Source organism: Mustela erminea, chromosome 13, assembly GCF_009829155.1.
Source record: "Mustela erminea isolate mMusErm1 chromosome 13, mMusErm1.Pri, whole genome shotgun sequence".
Lineage (NCBI taxonomy): Eukaryota > Metazoa > Chordata > Mammalia > Carnivora > Mustelidae > Mustela > Mustela erminea.
In genome coordinates, this window is record NC_045626.1 from 47,595,502 (window position 1) to 47,616,625 (window position 21,124).

The following is a 21,124-nucleotide window of genomic DNA, read 5'->3' on the forward strand; positions in this document are numbered from 1 at the left end:
TATATAATTGGAAGGGAGGGGATGCATATATCATATTCTCAATGCTTACATAGCTGAATATGGAATTTGCTGATCATAGAGAAATGCACAATTCCTCAAATGACAATGCCTTCTTTTGACCATTACTTATTGAACAAATATTTATTGAATGTGTCTGCAATGTGCCCGACATTCTGCATAGTACTGAGTTGGAAAATGTGCCATGGGAAGGTTTGAAAACTGAAATGAGTCCCTTGTGTCCAAGAAGCACTAAGAATTGGTGGAGAGCTCATACATTAAAATTCTAAGGTTAAGAACAATTGTGGGTTGCTGGACATAATAACAATATATCAAAAATCCAATTGCATTACTATGTGCCGGCAATAAACATCTAAAAAATATTGTTTATGACAGCAGCAAAACCACAAATTACCTAGGAATTAAACTAACAAATAATGTGCTAGACTTGGTGTGGAGAAAAAGAAAAAAGACTTGGTGTAGAGAAAACTATAAAACTCCATGAAGAAAATATTTTAAGAAATCTAAACAAATGGAAGACAGACACCGTATTTGTGGTTGGGAAGACATAAAATTCTAAGGCAAGCAATTCTCTCTAAAGTAATTTGTTGAATCCAATAGAATTTAGATGAAAAATCCCAGTTGATATTTTGTGGATCTTCATAAGCTGATTCTTAATACAGGTAAGTAAAGGGTCAAAAACAGCCATAGTAATTTTAAATACAAAGAACATGGCAAGAGATGTTAGGATTTTTTATAATGCTCCCGAAATTATGGAAGTGTGCCACTGGTGCAGAAATGGAAAAAACAGACCAGTAAAACAGAATGGGGACCCCAAAACAGACTTATGCATGAAGGAGTTTTCATATCCAACAGAGATAGAATTACCAATTAGTGGGGCAAGGTGAAGGGTTTAGTAAATGGCACTGGGAAAACTGGCCCTCCACAGGGAAACAAAATGAATTATATCACCATCTTACATCGTAAGTAAAAATCTATTGCAGAGAGCTTAAATAATAAGGTAACACTTTAATAGCCTAAAGGAATATAGGTGAAAATATCTTTATAAGGTTGGAAGAGGGAATGACTTCTTAAGACTCAAAACCTCTGGGGTAGAATGAGAGTGGGACCTGGGAAGGCTACAGAGGGCTTCAGTTGAGGCTGTGCTGCTTTATTTCTTAGGCTAAGGGACTGGATATACAGTGTTGGCTATATATGTCTTAAGTAGGTGATAGTTTTTTTCTCTATGTACTTGGATTATACGTGGTATATGTAGATTTCAGCCCCTTAGCCAAGTCAAAGTTCCTTTTCCCCTTTTCTGTTCACTTCTCTCAGAAACGGACTCCCCGCTCCCCCCAGGCCAGTTTTGGGTCCTTGGGAAACCCCAGAAGTGGGCTGTAGGTAGATTCTTTCCCTTTAAGGAACTCTGGCCCTGGCAAGAGCTGGTATACTCATTGTCAGAAGTGTCTGTCCTAGGAGATAGACTGGATTGCCTACCAGCAGCCAGGTGCAGGAAGTCTAGAAAGAAACAAAAAAGTACTCTTCCCTGAAGGAAAACCCTTTCCCCTGGTCCTATTAGGCTTGAAAAGAATGAAGATCCAGGCCATCCAGGGAGGGATTTTAGGATGGGGGCTCCTGTCCAATACTGTGAAAGCCAGATCTATTCTTTCCCTGGCCAATGTTAGTCCTGCAGGGCACATGAAAAAAGACAGGTCAGGAAGGTAATATCTCACAGCAAAAATATGCAAGTCAAGGACCAACCAAACATATCAAGAAGATAGACAAATCAGGCATTTATATACGTAGCTGGAATAGACATTTATTTTGCCCAGAATCCTCACCCACTTCTCATTTTGAGTGATTCTCTACCTTCTCTTATAAAAGCTCAAAATACCTCACTGTCCTTTCCCAGGGCCGTGGTCCTCAAGGCAAGTCATGTGATCTAGGCTCTGCCAATGGACATACCTTTGCCTCCCTCCATTTAAGGGGCTAGTGACGTGGAAAAGCAAAGACCACGGAATTTCTCCAGCAGGCTGGGGTCTCTAGCAAGACGGAGTTCCTGGGGCAGCATTTTAGCTCCGTTGGTCACATTCCAGTGCCTGGGAGCTGCTCAGGGTGCTGGACAGCTGCATAGGTAACTTTGCAGAGATGCTGTGATAATTTGCAAGTTTGCCATGTGGCTTTTTCTGTGGCTTGCGGTGCAGCTGGGTAGCACCGAGCCCAGTGTTTCAGGTCTCGCAATGGGCCAAAGTCAATTCCTGTCTCTGGTAGTTGAGAATCCCGATGCCTATGCCCAGCAACACAGCCTTGAAATCGATGAAGGAAAAAAGGATCAGAATTACAAGAGCAAACCGACTATTACTATGGTCCAAACGGGAGATTTAAAAGTCATTCTTTCAGAAACTGTTGGATCAGGGAGACAAAACATCAACAAAGATTCAGTAGGTTTGAACAAGAAGATTTTATTTATTTACTTACTTACTTAATTACTTACTTATTTATCTGAGAGGGAGAGAAAGTGAGTGAGAGTGATCAAGAGAGAAGGAGTGGGGGGAAAGGGGAGAGAGAAGCAGACTCCCTGCTGAGCAGGAAACCCAGATGTGGGCCCCGGGCTCAATTCCAGAACTCTGGGAACATGACCCAAGCCAAAGGCAGACATTTAAACAACTGAGTCACTCAGGCACCCCTGAACAAGGTGATTTTAAAGGGTGGGGTAGGGGTGCCTGGCTGGCTCAGTCCGTGGAACATGTGGTTTTTGATCTCGGAATTATGAGTTCAAGCCCTATGTTGAGGGTAGGAATTACTTTTAAAAAAAAATCTTAAAAATAAAATAAAATAAAATAAATAAAATAAAATAAAATAAAATAAAATAAGACGTGATCTAATAGACATGGATATAAACAGAGCCTGATATCTAATAAACATAGAATTAAACCAGGCAACATACATGTAATGAGCAAATGCTAGGTACCAGGCACTGTTCCAGACATCTGGAACAGGTAGCTAAACAAAACCTCTGCTCCAGCACGGTCCTTTCTCCCTGCCCGTCAGGCCCCTGCTCCCAGGAGGCCACAGTGAGTCCCTCCTCTGTCATGCAGTCACATTCTGTCCGCTTGCTCTGCAGCTTGGCCTTATCAACGCATCTCCTGAGCAAAAACAAGCTTCTTACTGTAAGGAATTCTAATATCACCGCTAAGAGGTCAAAATTATCTTTATCTTGTTATATAGAAAATTCATCGTATAATACTTTTATCTACTGGGCATGACGAAAATATTCTGGAATGAGATAGTGGTGATGGTCACAACCTTGTGCATATACTAAAACCTATTGAACTGTGCAATTTTAGAGGGTGACCTTTATGATATGTGAATTACATCTCAATTAAAACAAAAAAAAGACTCAGCAATTGGCCCAGTACCTATCAGGCAATAACAGGGCTCAGTCAATGATAGGTGCTATCTATCGTCTAACCATCTATCATCTCTTTCTATCATTTATCCTTAAAAACAAGAAAGACCCTTGGGAGATTGTATGATTTTCTAGAATCTTCTCTCATTCACCATTATCATGAAAGTCTGTGGGGACTCTAGAGCTGACAGCATTCTGTGGTTCTCCTATTCACCATTCTGATTTTGTTTTGGATGGTATGTATCGGGAAGCAGAGGAGCCTGCTTCTTTCCCATAAAGACTCGCAGGGGTTGATGGCCACCTCCCAGACTATCCAGGCTGTTTTAGTAAGAGACAGGACAGTTTCATTTTACATTGTCAACCTCTCCTAATACACAATGCCCAAATTAGGGTTAAAATTCAGAACTCCTCCTGTAGTTAAAAGGGTTATTTGTGATTCCGATACAGAGGTAAATTTAAAAGATCTGGTATTAGACCTTTCATTAGGCGCCCTTATAGCTTTCCCCCTCCCCGTATGCTTATATACAGTGTTCATCTTCTAAAGATTAATGAAAAGAAAGTTTTAAAGAAGTTACCAAGGGGCACCTGGCTGGCTCAGTCGGTTCAGCATCCAGCTCTTGGCTTTGACTTAGGTCATGATCTCGGGGCCATAAGATCAAGCCCTGATTTGGGCTCCATGCTCAACGTGGGGTCTGCTGGAGATTCTTTCTCCCTCTCCTTTCCCTCTGCTCCTCTCCCTGTTTGCGTGCTCTCTCTCAAAAATAAGTAAAATTGCTTTTAAAAAGTTACCAAAACACTATAAAAAAAAACAAACCAGATTGATATACGAGAGACACAGTGCACTTAAAATATGCACTTAATTTTTACCTGAATGGTGATCTGAAATACAAATAAGTTAATGGTTGATGCATATTTTTAAAATTGGAAGACTTATAAAGTTACTTTCTCTCTTTGCAAAATAACCAAGAGGGGACAAAAGCTAAATTATAAGCCCATATAATTTACATCTCTCCAGGTTTGCCACTAGATGAGTAGCAATAAAATAACTTGATAATAGTGAGAGAACTCAAGAACACAAGAGGATAGTTGATATGACACTACTTATAGAAAACAAACCACCATTATAAATTTAGAAACACTTTATAAAATAGCCAACTGGTAAAGCCACTGCAAAAGTCACCTTTGACTATAGATTTCAATAGATTATATAGATTAAATAGATTTCATAAAAAGAGTGAGGCTTAAAAAAAAAAAAAAGAATAAGAAATCTCAGGGTGCCTGGGTGGTTCAATCATTGTCTGCCTTCAGCTCAGGTCATGATGCCAGGGTCCTGGGATTGAGCCCCACATCAGGCTCCCTGCTCAGTACGAAGCTTGCTTCTCCCTCTCCCACTCCTCCTGCTGTGCTCCCTCTTTCACTGTCTCTGTGTCAAATAAATAAATAAAATCTTGATGGAAAAAAAAAAAAAGTGAGGCTTTCTGTTTATCCTGAAGTTTGATACACAAGGTATTATAAAGAAGACAAATGCAGGGGATTCTTTATTTTTTTTTTAAATATAATATTGTCCAATCTACCTTCTTAAAGAAAAACAGAGAGAAATTATTTATTTCATTTGGCAACAATGCAGCCTCTCTCTTCCAAAGAACTCAAAGTATTTGTACAAATATTCACTGATAGCCTTGTGGAGATGGTGGGAAAGGGGAGGGGCGGTGAAGAAGGAGGGAGGGTGGAGAAAAGGGGAGGGTGGAGAAGTAGGGGAGGGTAGAGAAGAGAGGAGAGTGGAGCAGGGAGAGAGTGGAAAAGAGGGAAGGGCGGAGGAGGAGGAGGGGGGAGAAAGGGGGAGGGTGGAGAAGGGGGGGAGGGTGGGGAAGGGGGGGAGGGTGGGGAAGAGGGACGGTAGGGAAGGGGGAGGGCGGAGAGAGGAGATGAAGAAGAGAGAAAGAGAAGAAGGAAGTACCTGCAGGGGTAAGTGGTAAAAATGAGAAAATAATTTTCCTATTTTTCTTAATAATTCCCAGGATGTCCGTAGCTAAGTCAACTCACCACTAAGTCAGTTGCAAATTCTGTTCTCCACCTAATATCTGCTGTACAATGAGACCACTGTGCTCTATCAAACTGTTCTTGCACGGTTGCATCTGTCTCAGCAGAGAAAACGTATAAATATTTGCACAAGCCGGCCTGTTACCTCCGGGAGCCCAGGATTGTTTCAAAGTAGCTTCAATTCAGTTTACTGAGTAATTCTTGAGCATCACCTAAGTTCTGGGCTTTCTAGGGATTTGATGGTGGGTATTTTCAGGCAAGGCTTCTCAAACTGTGTTCCTAGTGCTGGCGACACGTGCAGTACCTGAGAGTTTTTAAGAAATGCAAATTCCAGCGCCTGTCCATTGCTATACCATTCCACACCCGAAGCTCTGGGATTCTGGGGCCACTTCTGCATTTGGTAAGTCTTGGGGTGATTGAAGCACGAAGGTCTAAGAACTATTACCATTGTTAGTAGGTGACTTTCTTTCTTTCTTTGTTTCTTTCTTTTTGGTAAGGATTTTATTTATTTATTTGACAGAGATCACAAGTAGGCAGAGAGGCAGGCGGTGGGGGTGGGCAAGAGGGGAAGTGGGCTTCCTGCTGAGCAGAGAGCCCAATGCCAGTCGATCCCAGATCCCAGAACCCTGAGATCATGACCTGAGGCCAAGGCAGAGGCTTAACCCACCGAGCCACCCAGGCGCCCCCGTAGTTGACTTCCCATGCAATGTCAGATGGACGCATGGATGACAAAACAAATGACAACAATACAATGAACAGCCGTTGCAGAGTTCATGACGGCACAAATCATGAGCCTATTTGTAAGAACCGAAGAAAACAAGCTCCACCTCAACCTCTCACTGCTTGCTGGCTCAAGCCCATGCCTGTGCCCCCACCCCAACCCTCCCACCCCCCCTACCCCAGCCTGGCCATTGACTTCTTTTTCTCAGTTCATTTGTTCATTGACGACTGTTCACCTCCGTTGGCCGGAAAAACAAAACAGCAACAAATAAAGACATGAACACGATCAGACAAAACCAGAAGCACTGAGAATTGGTGATGCCCTGAGGGGCATCTCTGTTTTGCTGGATTCCCTGGGGTGCTGTGTTGTTTCTGAGGCGGACAGAACCCCCCCTGGGTCCGTTCCTTGGGCCCTGGCACGCGGGGAAGACAGCCCCTCTCTTCTCCCTCCTTCTGGAAGAGGCGGGCTGAGCTTAGCTCAGCTCTTCTGGTGCAGTCGGAACTTGCCTGGGGAAACAAAACTTCCTCCACAAAACTTTCTGTTTTTGTTTTTTCAATAAAGGAAACACTTTTGTGTCTTCTAAGCTGCCGCTGGCCTCCCGCCTGGCTCCCTGCAGCCCCTTCTTCCCACGACCTGACTCAGCGTCTACAGGGGCTTGCTTTGGTATTCAAAACCCTCAGCCCGCTTTGCCTGGCAGCGGGTGAAATAGATGCGGTGAGAGCCTCTTTCAGTGAATTTCAAGGGAGTCTTGACTGCGGGAGTCCCGGAAAGTCACGCTGCCCTGGGCGCGGGAGCCACCTAACAGATGAGGACGCTTGGGTTTCGTAATGTGACTTTTGTCACAGTGGAGCACCCTTGAGAATTTCACTTCCTGTTTTAATTGTTTGGAAATGAAATCTGCTGAGATTTCATTTCCAAAGAGCAGCGCAAACCTCGTCAAGAAACTTTCTGGGCAAACTGGAAAAGCGAATGAGAGCCAAATCGTAGTCAGCGCCTTCCCACACCCGGTTAAATACAAATTTGTGTCGCCGGTGAATCCTGGCAGTTGGGTGGTGACGGTGTGCGCACTTCCCTTGGCGTTCTGAGCACCTGCGGGGGTGGAGGGTCCGGGGAGAAGCTTTGCACTGGAGGGGGTTGTAAATGAACTCTCAGACAGCCAAGGTTTTGCACAGGGGGCGGGGAGCCCGGGAAGAACAGGGAGTGACTTGTTGGAGAAGGGGGGTTGGATGCTGAGGGATGGAGGCAAGGAGGTGTGTTTGGGCAGCCGAGGGATGTCAAAGACTTAAAAGGCTGTGGGGAGGGACCCTGGCTGGCTCAGGTCTTGAACCGGGGGTCCTGGGATGGAGTCCCCCACCGGCCTCTGTGCTCAGCGGGGAGCCTGCTGTTCCCTCTCCCAACGCCTGCTGCTCCCCCCTCCCCCGCAAGTGCTCTCTCTGTTAAATGAAAGAATGAATGAATGAATGGGTGTAGGGAGTCAGGCTTCAGGGCATCGTGGCAAATTAAAGAAACATGGACTTCACTCCAGCAGCCCAAGGGAGGTGTGGAAGGTGTTTCCTCTGGAGGAGAGGCTGAGCCTGTCCCATCTGACAGAGATCACTCTGCGGGAAAGCGGGAGGCTGCTGGGGTAGCAAGGCCAGTGGCGAGGTTGCCTCTCCTTCCGGTGCTAGTCTGTCCCCCTGCCCCAGAGTTCCCTGGCAGAGCCCAGGTCGCAGCCCCTGTGGAACTGGAGGCGCAGCCAGAACCAGAACATGGCATGCCAGAAAGTTCTTTCAGGTATTAGACATTGCCTTACAATTCGTGTAGATCTTTGCCTTTTGCTTCGTAAAATTGGTGCTCTGGGAAGCTGGGCCATGTTGGTGCCCTGTGGCCTAGGGTGCGTCCTCTGCATCCTCCAGGGTCACCCGTTCTTCAAGTTGGGGACGCGTCCCACACCATGCCAGCCTCTCTGCTGCCATTGCTTTGCACAATACTGGAGCAACGGTGCCAGGCTCACTGCGTGGAGCTGCAAAGCACATTTACATAAATAATACCTTTCAGTGTCATGTAGACAATGGCTTCGCTTGTCCTGAGTGAAAGGATTTCCTGAATGGGACTTCATTAAATTAATTCTATTCATTCTCTTTGAACACTTTTCCTCCCCTCACTCTGATTCTCTGTTAATTGGCTTTACAGTTCCGTAGATAGCTAATTGGCAGGCGTGGAGGAGTGGGGTGGACGCTCTAATGGGAGGTCTGGAGCTTTAGCTCCATTGCACGGGTTTTTTTTTTTTGTTTTTTTTTTTTTTTATCCTGGGTCTGACTTTTCTGAGATGGAGAGTAATAAGTTAACATTAACTGGGCCCTCACTGGGTGCCAGACACTACCCTGGGCTACGTTATTTTGTTTCTTTACAACAGGTGGAAGCTGGAGGCTGTTAGGATTATTGCTCCTGTTTCACAGATAAGACTGGCATTTGGAGATTTCTCAAGTTTCTCGAGAGTTCCATAGCCAAGCAACGAGAAGACCATGCTATGACCTCCGGTGGTCAGAATCCAACGTGTGAGTTTCCAGTCTGTCCACTAAGGGAATGAAATGGTAACGTGGGTGCACGACTAGACCCCATAACACGTACGATCCTTGGCTATCCTGGCATTCCCGATTTTGTGAACTTTTTAATGTTTTGGTTTTTTTTTTAAATTTTTACCTAAGTAAAAATTACTTAATTTTACTTAAGTCCTCTCTAATCCCAATGTGAAGCTTGAATTCATGACCCCGAGATCAAGAGCCCCATGCTCTTCCAACTGAGCCAGCCAGGTGCCCCTGATTTTGTGAACTTTTAAAAAAAGTAGACTGGTTCTGAGAAGAATTGGGTGGGCAGAGTACTATGCTCTTCTCTAGGAGATCACCTTGAGACAAAAGGTTACCCCGTAAGACTTTTCCACTGGAATTGTGTTTTATTGTTTTTTTTTTTTTCCCTCATTTTTATTGAGTATATGGGTAGAAATTGGAGAGGTCAATGTATTTTAAATTTTTCTTAAGATTTGTTTATTTATTTGAGAAAGCAAGAGCATGAGTAGGGGAAGGGGCAAAGGGAGAGGGAGAAGCAGACTCCCTACTGGGCAGGGAGCCTTACAGGAGACTTGATCCAGGGACCCCAGGACCAAGACCCAAGCCAAAGGCAGACGCTCAACTGACTGAGCCACCCGGGCACCCTGAGATTAGTGCATTTTAAAGAAAAACTTGATTTTCTTTTTAGTTTTAAAAGAATAATGAAGACATTGCCAACGCCCCAGTCTTCTGGGGCTGCCATATCGAAACATCACAGATGGGTGAAATTTATTTTCTTACCGTTGGGGAGGCTGGAAGTCAGATGAAAGTTCCAGCAGGGTTTGGGTTCTGGTGACAGCTCTCTTCTTTATTTGCAGATGTCTGCTTTGTCCTCATGTGGCCTTTTTTCTTGGTGGGGGGAGCGGGGGGGGGGGGGGGGAGAGGAGCAGGAGAGCTCTTCTTTTTCTAAAGCCGCCAGTCCTAGTGGATTAGGACTCCATCCTCATGCCCTCATTTAACCTTAATTACCTCCCAAAGACCTTATGTCCAAGTGTTGCCACACTGTGGGGTTGGGACTTCAATATACACACATGCGGGACACAAGTTAGTCCGCAGCATGCTCTAACATTGCCTGAACATTGAGCTCCCCTTACCCTAGGGCAGGAGCCCCAGTGACTGAGTCTGATCCCACCTTGTGCACACAGAGGAGTTGGCTCTTCCTTGGTGCACATTTCATTGGCCTCCCCCTCCTCGTGTGTCTGGAGCACTTCGGGATGGTGTCTATGGGAAGTCCCCTCCACCCATCACTACCTTGCTATGTTTTGTTGTTCTGTTATTATGTTTGCCAAGCTGTCTCTCTTTCCCTAGGTTTGAAAATGCAAATAGATGTTTCTCATAAGAATTGTATCATTTCTTTTTCTGGCGCATTTTAGTGGAAATCTCTGTTATACACAATAAATGCTGTTCTGGGGAAATGCCACTTCCTTTATTATAAACATTACAGAATAATGATAACATAATTGATCACATTTCCAGAGCACTTTACAGTTTGCACTTTACAGTTGATCGATTTGGTCACTTTACAGTTGATCGATTTGATCGCTGGGGGAAAAGCAAGACAAGTATTCTTATTCCCATTTTATAGAAGAGGAAATCAAAACAAAGAATTTACCGACTTATACAGGGGAGCTGGGAAATTTTCTATCTGCTAAGTTTTCTTCCTGTGAGGTCCCATCACCCACACCACACTCTGTAAACTCATGCTCCAATTTCTCCAGGCCACCTACTGACTTATCTTGTGGCACGTGGACCCCCTTAAGACAAGAAAGCGTTCTTCCCTAGACTTCTGTTCTGCGTTGTGGGAACCTCAGTCAATTCAAGAGCGAAGTTCACGAAGATTCAGTGATGGGTTTGTTCCTGCTGTTCCTCCTTGGAATGGCTGCCCCTGGGTGTCTTCAGCTTCAGGGTCACCCTGCTGCTGAGACACAGCACTGCGGAGCTCACGGGGCTCACCCCAGGCTTGTTTTGACTGTACATGGATGTCATCTCGGAGCTGTGGCTACTGCGGTTTGGATGCAAAGCTCTGAAGATGACTGTAAACACTCTACCCCCCCGTCCCATCGGAAAAACCCAGTCCAAGGAAAACAGCAAAAGCTCATTGAAACTAAGACAACAGCACAAATATTTATGGGGGCAGAAATTGAAACACTAGCAAAAACAAAGAATGCTTTTCAGATCGGTATTAATTACATGAAAACAAACATCATGGTATCTAATGGAATTTTTTTTTTTTTTAACCATTAGATCAGGTACCTTCTAATGATTGTTACAACTAGAAGGATAAAGTCATAGAAATGGCTTACTCAATAAGGTGACTAGTTTCAGCCATTTGCCTTTGAGTGTCCGGTGTTGCCCAGATCAGAGGAAGGGCACAGGAATGGGGCTCAGGACAAATGCCATAAGTAGTTGGGAAACTCTGAGCCTGGCCCCTAACCCTGCCCAAAGTGACCTTGAGTTTCTTCAGTTGAGAAGAAGAGAGAAAAGAAGGGACTGCGGAGAGAGCTATGCGGACATGGTATCCTCCAGATGGACTGAACTCTAGGCCCTCTGGCTCCCACGAGGGGCTGGAACTGGGATGCTCAGGTTCAAATCCCAGCTTCATTATCTGCTAGCCGCCTGACCTTGACAGGTCCCTCCTCTCTCCGTACCTCCCTTACCTCGCTTGTAAACTCCCAATCTCTTTGTGTTAGGAGCATTAAACTAGTAAATATATGTAAGTCCTTCAGAGAGTGCCTAGCACGTAGTAAGTACATGACAAGTGTTAGGTGTTACTATTATTATTATTAGATGACCTTCCTTGGAGGAAATATAATGGGCACCAGAGGAAAGAAAGAATGAAGGGGATTTCTTGAAGGATTCTGGGCTTGGCTTAGGGAATAAATAGAAGAAAGAAAAGAAACTAATATTTAAAGACTTGTCTATTCCTATTGACTAGTGAAGAGATGATACAGACGAGGACTCAAAAAACATTTTCTCTAGGAATAAAAAATCCTGTGAAATACGTTTTTTGTTTTTTAAATTTCTATTTTTTTTTTTTTTTTTGGAAGAGGAGTCTGAAGATCAGAGAGGTTAAGTAACTTGCTTGAGATCGCACAGCCAGCAGTGGCTGAGCTGGGATTTGGTCCCGGGTCTCCGCAGCTCTGAAGCCCATCTCTTCTGTTATACCATAATGCTTCCCAGAAGGTGTTGGCCAGGAAGGGGAGACTAACGTGTCCTGCCAGAATAAGCCTGGGCTCCTGCTCGGTGACAGCCGCCCAGCAGCTGAGCAGGGCCAGGAGTGTGGTAATTCTGCCAAGTCCTGCCCGCCCCTTCCTCACCAGCTGTTGCCCTCCCTTCCCGCCCAGCTGCTACTGTCACCCAGACTTCCCCGCTCAGCCCTCCCGGCTAACAGGACCAATGCCCAAGCTGAATGGGCTTAATATGCGGATGTTTGGCACGCACAATTAGCAGATACATAGCTGACCATGTTTGTGTTTGACTTCCAACCAAGAAGAACACGCAGCTCGGCTCCTGTCCCGCCCCTTAGCTCCCTTAACCCCCACAGTAGTAATGCCTGCTTCAGGAAGACCCAAAGACCCAGTTGGCTTAGACATCCATGGAAAAGGCAATTCTCTTGCTCATCGGTGTGTTAGCTGTCAGGGCTCCAGAGGTGAGTAAAGCCGGCCCCCCCTCACCCCCCCACCCAGATCTCTTGCAACTGGGGAGAAGTCAAGGGGGCGGGACTAGAGGCTGGCAGAGGTGCTGCCAGATGGCAGACTGTGGGCGGGGGGGCGGTTACTCAGCCTGGGAAGACTGGGGAAAGCTTCACAGAGAAGGCATAATTGGAGCTGCAGGGGGAGTCTGAAGGGGCTCAAGGAAGGGCAAAACAGCGACAACCACAGATAGGAGGCCCAGAGTCAGGAAAGAGGACTTCCGGTGGCAGGTGGCATCAGGCGTCCGGGAAGGACCTTGGCTATGGAAGGGGGGGGTGGGGGGACTGCAGACCCTTGGGGCCTGGGACCCAGGGAGAGTTTAAGGAGAGAGCCATGTGGCTGTCTGGAGTTACATTCAGACACTATGGAAGAGCCCCATCCCCTCTGCTACAGGTGACAGAGGGAGAATGGAAGAGAAGTTATTGAGGTGACTATGAAAACTCAGCCCAAGGGGCGCCTGAGTGGCGCAGTCATTAAGTGGCTGCCTTCAGCTCAAGTCATGATCCCAGGGTCCTGGATAAAAGCCTGCCCTCTTCCAAAGAGCACCCATGAGGGAAGTCGCCTCCCAGAGCCTCCACAGGGAGGATGCTCAGAGGGAGCGGCAGACACCCCACGATCACTCTTTCCTCATCTCCTCCGTCATCGAGAGCCTGCTGCAAGTCGCTAGGGAACTAAACACAATGGAGGCAGGGGTAGAAGAGCCAGTGCCTACCCTCCAGAGATTTGCTGACTCGCTAGGAAGGAGGATAAGTAAACATGAAAGCATGTTAGGGTATGGGCCATGCTGTGGTAAAAGTGAGATGGAGAAACCATGAGGTCAGGGAAGACTTCCTGGAGGAGGTGGTATGGGACTTGAATCTTGAGGCATTTGTAGAAGTTGGTGGAAATCTAGAACTGGTGCCTTCCAGCAGAGAAGACAGAGTGTGCAGAAGTGTGGTGTGGAAGCAGGGTGGGAGCAGCAAGAGATTCAGGGCGCATAGAATAGGGAGCCTGTGGCCTTGGATTTTAAAAATGAAGTCTGAAAAAAAGAAGGGTAACTATTTGAGGTGTGGATATATTCTTTAACTTCATTGTGGTAATCCCTTCACAGTGGAGACATATATTAAACCACATTGTACACATTAAAATAATCGTGTTAGGGATGCCTGGATAGCGCAGTGGGCTGATCCTCTGCCTTTGGCTGGGTCATGATCCTGGAGACCTGGGATCAGGCCCCGCATCAGGTTCTCTGCTCAGTGGGGAGCCTGCTTCCCCCTCTCTCTCTGCCACCTCTCTGCCCACTTGAGATCTCTGCCAAATAAATAAATAAAATCTTTTTTAAAAAATCATGTTATATGACCTAAATATATATACAATTTTTGTCAATCATACCTCAGTAGAGCTGGGGGAAAAAATGAACTTTGAGCAATTTCAGAGCTAGAGGTTGTTTCACAATAATAGCAAGAGTTTCACATCAAGTAGCAGTCACCCCAATTCTAGCACAGGCGGGACCCCAGGGGATGCACAGGCGGGCCTTCCTGATATCAGGAAGTTGGTTCAACTGAGTCCTACCAGGCTGAGTTGGGACACCAGCGGTGCTGGGCCAAGAACACCTGGTTCCTTGGGTGGAGGGTTGGACACACATCTTCTGAGCCCTCCCTCTCCAGAGGGTTTCTAGTTTGCTCCCCAACTTCATGACAGCTTGTTGAGGAGTAAACCTTAACACAGTGCTCCATTCACGGTGAGGCTTCATGCAAACCGTCTTAGAGACCCAAAGGTAAGAATTACTTAGGAATATTTTACAGTTCTCTGGGGACCAGGCTGGTCTTTCCTGACCACAGCAGGCAACATTGATTCCGGGGTCAGCAGGGTCTGACCAGCAGAACATCCCCCTTACTCCCCAGCTGCTCGACACATTTCATCCCATGAGTTACAAAACATCCGCTTTTCCGTCGGCGTGTGTACCTCTTTTCCCTGGACTGGAGTTGGGGCACGCGGGACTTACCCGTGTTCTGCAGCCAGTTCCCCCAGGGAATAGGAGCCAGGTGGTGCATTTCTTTTTCTTCCTTTTGAAACCGAGCGGCTGGGCTACAGTATTTCCTGGGGTCTCGTCCACACCCAGCTCCTGGTAGATCGAGGTGCCTGCCAAGTATCTTGATCACCCTTCCAGTCTTCTAAGGGGGTAAGTAGGTTATTAATGCAAGGCGTCCAACAGAAGCATTCCTTGACCATGCATTTCACATGCCATGAACTAGTCTGTTCTCTCCTTTGCTCCATCTCTCTCTTTTTTTTTTTTTAAAGATTTTATTTATTTATTTGACAGAGAGAGAGATCACAGGTAGGCAGAGAGGCAGGCAGAGAGAGGGGGAGGCAGGCTCCCCGCTGAGCAGAGAGCCCGACGCGGGGCTCGATCCCAGGACCCCGAGATCATGACCCGAAGGCAGAGGCTTAACTCACTGAGCCACCCAGGCACCCCTGCTCCATCTCTTTTCATTTTCATTTTCTTCTTGGCTCCCCATGCCAGGTGGAGAAGCCAGAGAAAGAAGGCTTGGTCTTAAACTGGGCACAGCTGTGTGTTTAAGAAACCATGAATGATGCCATTTGGTTTTGACAGGGTTTCTTTTCTCCTTGCTAGAGGAGCCAGGGATTTTCACTTGCTCCTGTGTCTTTACCCTCCTAGACAATCCCACCAAATTACTGGAGCTTCTTACAGAGAAAGAACAACATGAGCTGGGAACTGGCTACTGTCCTATGCTTGTGTGATGAATAGATCAAAGAGAATTATGAGGAAACCATTAACTTAAGCCAGAAGAAAGCCTAGCAAGTTACAGACTACAGAAAGTATAAACTGCAAATTAATCACCCATCTTGGAAATATCATAGTTTTTCCGAGTATTATAAAGTTCCAAAAGGGAACCTGGAAATCAACAAGTCCTACTGTATCTTTTTGCAGATAAGGGAATTTAAGACTAAAAATAAGCTAACTCATCCAAGGTCACAATACTATTTGGTATCATTTTGGGGAGCTGTCAAATAAAATGACAAATTAAAAAGAAGGCCTAATTGTCCAAAGTAGAATACAGAAAACTTTTTCTTAAAGGGCCACATAGTAAATATTTTAGGTTTATGAGCCATACAGTCTCTGCCGTGGTTGCAAAAGCATCATAGACACGTAAAGGAAGGGACATGGCTATATTCCAATAAAACTTTATTTAGAAAAATAGGCAACGACTCTAGGATAGCTATAACAATTATTTTTTTATATTATGTTTAAGAAGATTTCATTTTTAAGTAATCTCTACACTCAGTGTGGGGCTCAAATTCACCAGCCCAAGATGAAATGTCACGTGCTCCTCTGACGGAGCCGGCCAGGCCCCCCACATAACAATAATTAGAAAAAAGAAAAGAAAAGAAAAAGTGTTGGCAAGCATGTTGGAAAATTGGAACCCTCAAACGTTGCTACTGGGGATGTAAAATGGTACAGCCACTGTGGAAGGCAGTTGGCAGTTCTTCAACAAGTTAAACATAGAATTACCATATGACCCAGCGATTTTACTTTTAGGGATATACGCAAAATGATTGAAACAGGCACTTGAACAAGCACCTGTACCAACATGCTTATAGCAAGACTCTTCATAATAGCTAAAAGGTAGGATGAGCCTGAGTATCCATCGATGGATAAACAAACGGATACATGCACATAATATACAAAACTACTCAGCCATAAACTGGAAGGAAGCTCTGACATAAGCTTCACGGTGTGTGAGCCTCCAAACCAGGGCGCTAAGCAAAACACGCCAGACAAAAGACTACATATTGTATGGTTTCATTTACATTAAAGATCCAGAACACATAAGCGCATAGCGACAGAACTCAGATGGCTGGCGGGGGTGGGGAGGGTGGGAGGCATGGAAGGGTGGGAGGAATGAGGGGGGTGCCAGGAGCTGGGGGAAGGAGGCAACCGGGAGAAATTGCTTCATGCGCCCAGGGTTTTGCTTTGCAATGCTGGAAATGTTTTGGAACGGGATAGAAACGGTGGTTGCGTAACACTGAATGGAGTAAATGCCTCTGAATTGTTCACTTTGAAATAGTTTCCTTGAAAACACTTTAATTTTATAAGAATTTCACCTCGGGGTGCCTGGATGGCTCAGTGGGTTAAAGCCTTTGCCTTCAGCTCAGGTCATGATCCCAGGGTCCTGGAATCGAGCCCCGCTTAGGGCTCAGCCGGGAGCCTGCTTCCCTTCCTCTCTCTCTGCCTGCCTCTCTGCCTACTTGTGATCTCTGTCAAATAAATAAATAAAATCTTTAAAAAAAAAAAAAGGATTTCTCCTCAATAAATTATTAAAAGCAAACAGGCAACACGGTGGATAGGACCCATAGATGAGCTAATACAGCAATTCCTGTTATAAAAGAGAGAATACAATGGTTCAGTGAAAGGCATATTACCATCGTCAACGATGTTTGTTGTTGTTACACTCATTTTATCCTGTCCAGGAATGGAAATAGAGCCATTTTCCAGGTGTAGTATTTTCAGAGCCAAGAATATTTGTGAGCATAAAGATGCCTCCAAACCCAACCAGGTGGGTCGTGGATAAATTTCAGACTAAATTTAAATCTGTTAAACCTTTTGGTAAAGACAAAATCCAATGTTGGAGGGCTTTTCCTATTTTTAGAACCCGCGGGACATCCATCCCAATTTTGGGAACTAAAATAAATGTTTGGGACTTTCTGTCAACTTCCTGTTTCTATGGAAGAAGAAGCTAGAAAAATCTCATGTAAAATGTGCCAGAAGCTTTTTGGAATATCAAAGAATTCCCAGGAAACAAGGGAACAAGTTCATTGTAAAAGAATCTGAAAGACACCAGATAATTTTCTGTAATAAATCCACAGGACCGCTCTTTCTCTGAGCCAACGCGAGGGATTTAATCAATCGGAGGTTCAGCGACCTCAGAGCCGTGTCTAATTTGGACCCGGAGACAAGCGATGAAACATTGTGTGCTGGGGAACGATGAGAAATTCTCCTGTGGAACAGGACACTTTGGCCCAATAGGCTTCCTGCTATTCTGAGTGAATGTTAACAGTCAGGAGATGTGAAAGAAAGAGGTTGTTTTCAAAAAGGGAAGGAGGGAGACGCAGAAGGGTGTCTGCGATGGGACTCTGCTGGGCGGGACCCGCTTTCCCACTTGACAGAGGTTTCTAGAGCGCCATTGCTGGGGGGCGGGGGGGCTGAGGGGGAGACAAACACCACTTAGGTGGCTTTTGCTCAGAGAATAGCCGTGTTTAAAGTGAAACAGGACCCATTTAGACTTTAAAAGAGTCACAACAAGTGGGGCTGCCTGGCTTCAGAAGGGCTCATTCCTGGATAGCGGTCTGGTCTTTCTCCTTCGTGGGGCTGGGCATCCCTCCTCCTCCCCGCAGACACATCAAACAGTCCTTATTCTCATCTTAGCGGGAATGAGCTTCAGGCGATGGGCATTTACATTTAGCCTCCTTTTGCCGTGAAATCACACCTGCTGTTTCCCGAGTTCTGATTTGGGGGAGCAGATTGGATGGAACAGAGTATATCTGGGCAGAAGCCCCCTGAACATTCACTTTATAGGGGCTCCCAATTCTGTCCAAGACTAAAGCTGCCCTAGGAAGTGTCACTGGCTTTGGGAGCACGGATGACGAGCTCTTGGAATGAGGGGCGGACTCCAGAATACTGGAGGACATTTGTTGTTCCTGGAAGATTTCACTCAGCTCCACCTCTTAGGCTGAAACAGCTGTTCATAGCCACGGTGGAGGAAGGGTTATAGAAGATGTTCCCCCCACCCTTTCTGCTTTGTTATATTTTCCACAAACTACTAGATTCCTTTACTAGTCGGTAAAAAAAAAAAAAAAAAATTGTAAAATTTAAAAAAACATTTTCAGCCTATAAATTCCTTTCAGGCCTGAAAAGGACAATGGGTGGGGCTCCTGGGTGGCTCAGTGGGTTAGGCGTCTGCCTTCTGCTCAGGTTATGATCCCAGAGTCCTGGGATCTGGCCCTGCATCAGGCTCCCTGCTCACTGGGGAGTCTGCTTCTCCCTCTGCCTCTCCCCTCCCCACCCTCCAGGTACCTTTTCTCACTCTCTCTCTCTCAAATAAATAAATAAATAAAATTTATAAGAAAAAGAAGAAGACAAGTGGAGGGTCACCTGGCTGGCTCAGTCAGTAGAGCATGCAATTCTTGATGTCCAAGTTATGAGTTCAAGGCCCACATTGGGGGTAAGGTTTATTTAAAATTTTTTTTATTGTTTTAATTTAAAAAAAAAAAAAAGGAAGGAAGAAAGAGACAGTCAGAATCATTGGAACTGTTCTGTTCCTATGTGTGGAGACACAGTCTTGGCAATAGCTACCCTTTTGTACCACTCCCCACATCCTCAAATTGAAAAACCACAAATAAGGGGTGCCTGGGTGGCTCGGTCAGTTAAGCGTCTGCCTTGGGCTCGGGTCATGATCCCAGGGGTCCTGTGAGCCTGCTTCTCTCTCTCCCTCCGCCCGCTGCTCTGTCTGCTTGTGCCCTTTCTCTCTCTCTATGTCAAATAAATAAATAAAATCATAAAAACAAACAAACCAACAAACCCACAAATACTATGCTATTGTTTGCAATCTTATCTCTCTTGTCTGATTGTATAAGAATAGGAGAAAGTGGGGGAATGAGTGAATGGGGACCCAGGATATTGCATCATGATGACTTTAAGGAGACATGGATAGGAAGAAAAAGGAGTATTAAAATATATATTTATAAATAAAATGTGAACATATTATATATAGCATACATATAAACATGCAAATTGCATATAATATACATATATATTATAAAATGTAAAATCATTTAAAAAGTAATTGAAATATGTATAAATAAAATACAAACATATATTTAATATTTACAAAATATTCCTTTTCCTTTCTTTTTTTTAAATTTATTTATTTGATGGGGATTAAAACCTCTGCCTTTGGCTCAGGTCATGATCCCAAGGTCCTGGGATCAAGACCCGCATCAGGCTCTCTGCTCAGCAGGGAGCCTGCTTCCTCCTCTCTCTCTCTGCCTGCCTCTCTGCCTACTTGTGATGTCTGTCAAAGAAATAAATAAATCTTTAAAAAAATATTTTATATTTTTTATATTTATTATATAAATATTCTCTTTATTTGAGAGAGAGAGAGAGAGCAAGGGGAGGAGCAAAGGAAGAGGGAGAGAACCGTGTTTTTTTTTTTTTTTAAGTTCCAGGTGTCCTTGAGTGTTACCTGCCTTTATTTTTAAAAATTTTTTTTATTTTTTATTAACATATAATATACTATTAGCTTCCGGGTACAGGTCTGTGAATCATCAGGCTTAAACACTTCACAGCACTCACCATAGCACACACCCTCCCCAATGTCCATAACCCCACCCACTCTTCCTACCACTCCCCCGCCTCCAACCCTCAGTATGTTTTGTGAGATTAAGAGTCTCTTATGGTTTGTCTCCCTCCCGATCCCATCTTGTTTCATTTTCCCTTCCCCCGAACCCCCCAACTTTGCCTCTCAACTTTCTCATATCAGGGAGATCATATGATAATTGTCTTTCTCTGATTGGCTTATTTCACTCAGCATAATATAGACGGAGAGAATCTTAAGTAGACTCTGCACTGAGCAAAGAGTATGACACGGGGCTCAATCCCACCACCCCTAGATCTAGATCATGACCCAAGTTGAAACCAAGAGTTGGACGCTCAACCAACTGAGCCACCCAGGCGCCCCTCCTTTTCCTTTCTGCCCACATCTGCATGGAGTCCATATTGATGCACCGGGTCCCCATTCATTCATCCATAGGTACATAATTGAGGCTGTCTGACTGTCTTTCAGATCATAGGATATTCTGTTTCCTAAGTTTCCTCTGATCTTCAATACATTACTTTCTACATATTCTATACATATACATGTGTATATTTTATACTTTTATTACTATCAACAATACACTGCTTAGATCGGTATCCACGCCTGGAAGAGGGTAGGAATATTTTACTGTCAAAGAAAGTTGCTGGGTCTGGCTTTACTTTTGAGAGCTGTAATGAGGGGGTCTAATTACCAAACCAGACACACTTTGCCAGCCACTTTCATCTTGGTATAGTAACAGCATACCAGTCCTCCCCAGCCTTGCTGGTTTCGATTATGTGGGGGCAGCGGGTGGGTGTTCCCCAAGCCACAGGATAATCGCTTGTCTTAGAGTGATCAGCTCAGATTGACATGAGGCTGGAAGCTGCATAAGGTCAGAATAATGACAATCTCCACCTTTTAGATATTTACATGTTGTAGTAAGACCATAATGTCAATGATTCCAGTTTTAAATCTTCTATCAAGATGCCTTTTTGGGAACAGGGGTTCCTCTCCTTTGCAGCAGTTAGAATCCTTGCCAATGCATTCCCCCTCTGTGCCCACTTTTGTCCCCTAAAAGCCATTCCAGACATGTCACCCATCTTTAGTGGAATACATTCTTGTTTCTGTTGATGAGTCCTCGAAGTAAAGCATGTATGATGAAAACAGTTCCAGTTTCTGCAGAGACTGGCTCATTTGAACTCCATGTCTCACGTCTGTTCCAATCTGGGTTTTGCATATTTGGAGTCCAGCATCTTTTTTTTTTTTTTTTAAGATATTTATTTATTTATTTGATAGACAGAGAGAGATCACAAGTAGGCAGAGAG

The 21,124-nt window shown here is 44.9% G+C and overlaps 1 protein-coding gene and 1 long non-coding RNA gene across 8 annotated transcripts in view; one reads left to right on the forward strand and one right to left on the reverse strand.

Moving 5' to 3' along the window:
* Nucleotides 1-1,835: 1,835 nt before the first annotated feature.
* Nucleotides 1,836-21,124, reverse strand: part of RBBP8 (RB binding protein 8, endonuclease) — a 146,270-nt gene continuing 126,981 nt past the window's right edge. For 3 of the 5 annotated variants that reach the window (XM_032310037.1, XM_032310038.1, XM_032310036.1), the window contains 2 exons: nt 14,429-14,597; nt 1,842-2,303 (listed from right to left, as the gene is read on the reverse strand). In XM_032310037.1, coding sequence (XP_032165928.1) covers nt 2,083-2,303; nt 14,429-14,597 — 390 coding nt within the window. In that variant the 3' untranslated portion in view covers nt 1,842-2,082. Of the gene's footprint in view, nt 2,304-8,020; nt 8,170-14,428; nt 14,598-21,124 lie in introns of those variants that run through there. The other 2 variants (XM_032310040.1, XM_032310039.1) reach the window with 2 other exon arrangements.
* Nucleotides 5,333-10,925, forward strand: LOC116571739. 3 transcript variants are annotated; one of them, XR_004277969.1, is made up of 5 exons: nt 5,333-5,371; nt 5,730-5,846; nt 6,729-6,881; nt 8,563-8,704; nt 9,852-10,925. It is a non-coding gene; the product is annotated as an uncharacterized LOC116571739 (long non-coding RNA). The 3 variants fall into 3 exon arrangements; XR_004277971.1 differs by having other exon boundaries at nt 8,606-8,704; XR_004277970.1 differs by lacking the exon at nt 6,729-6,881.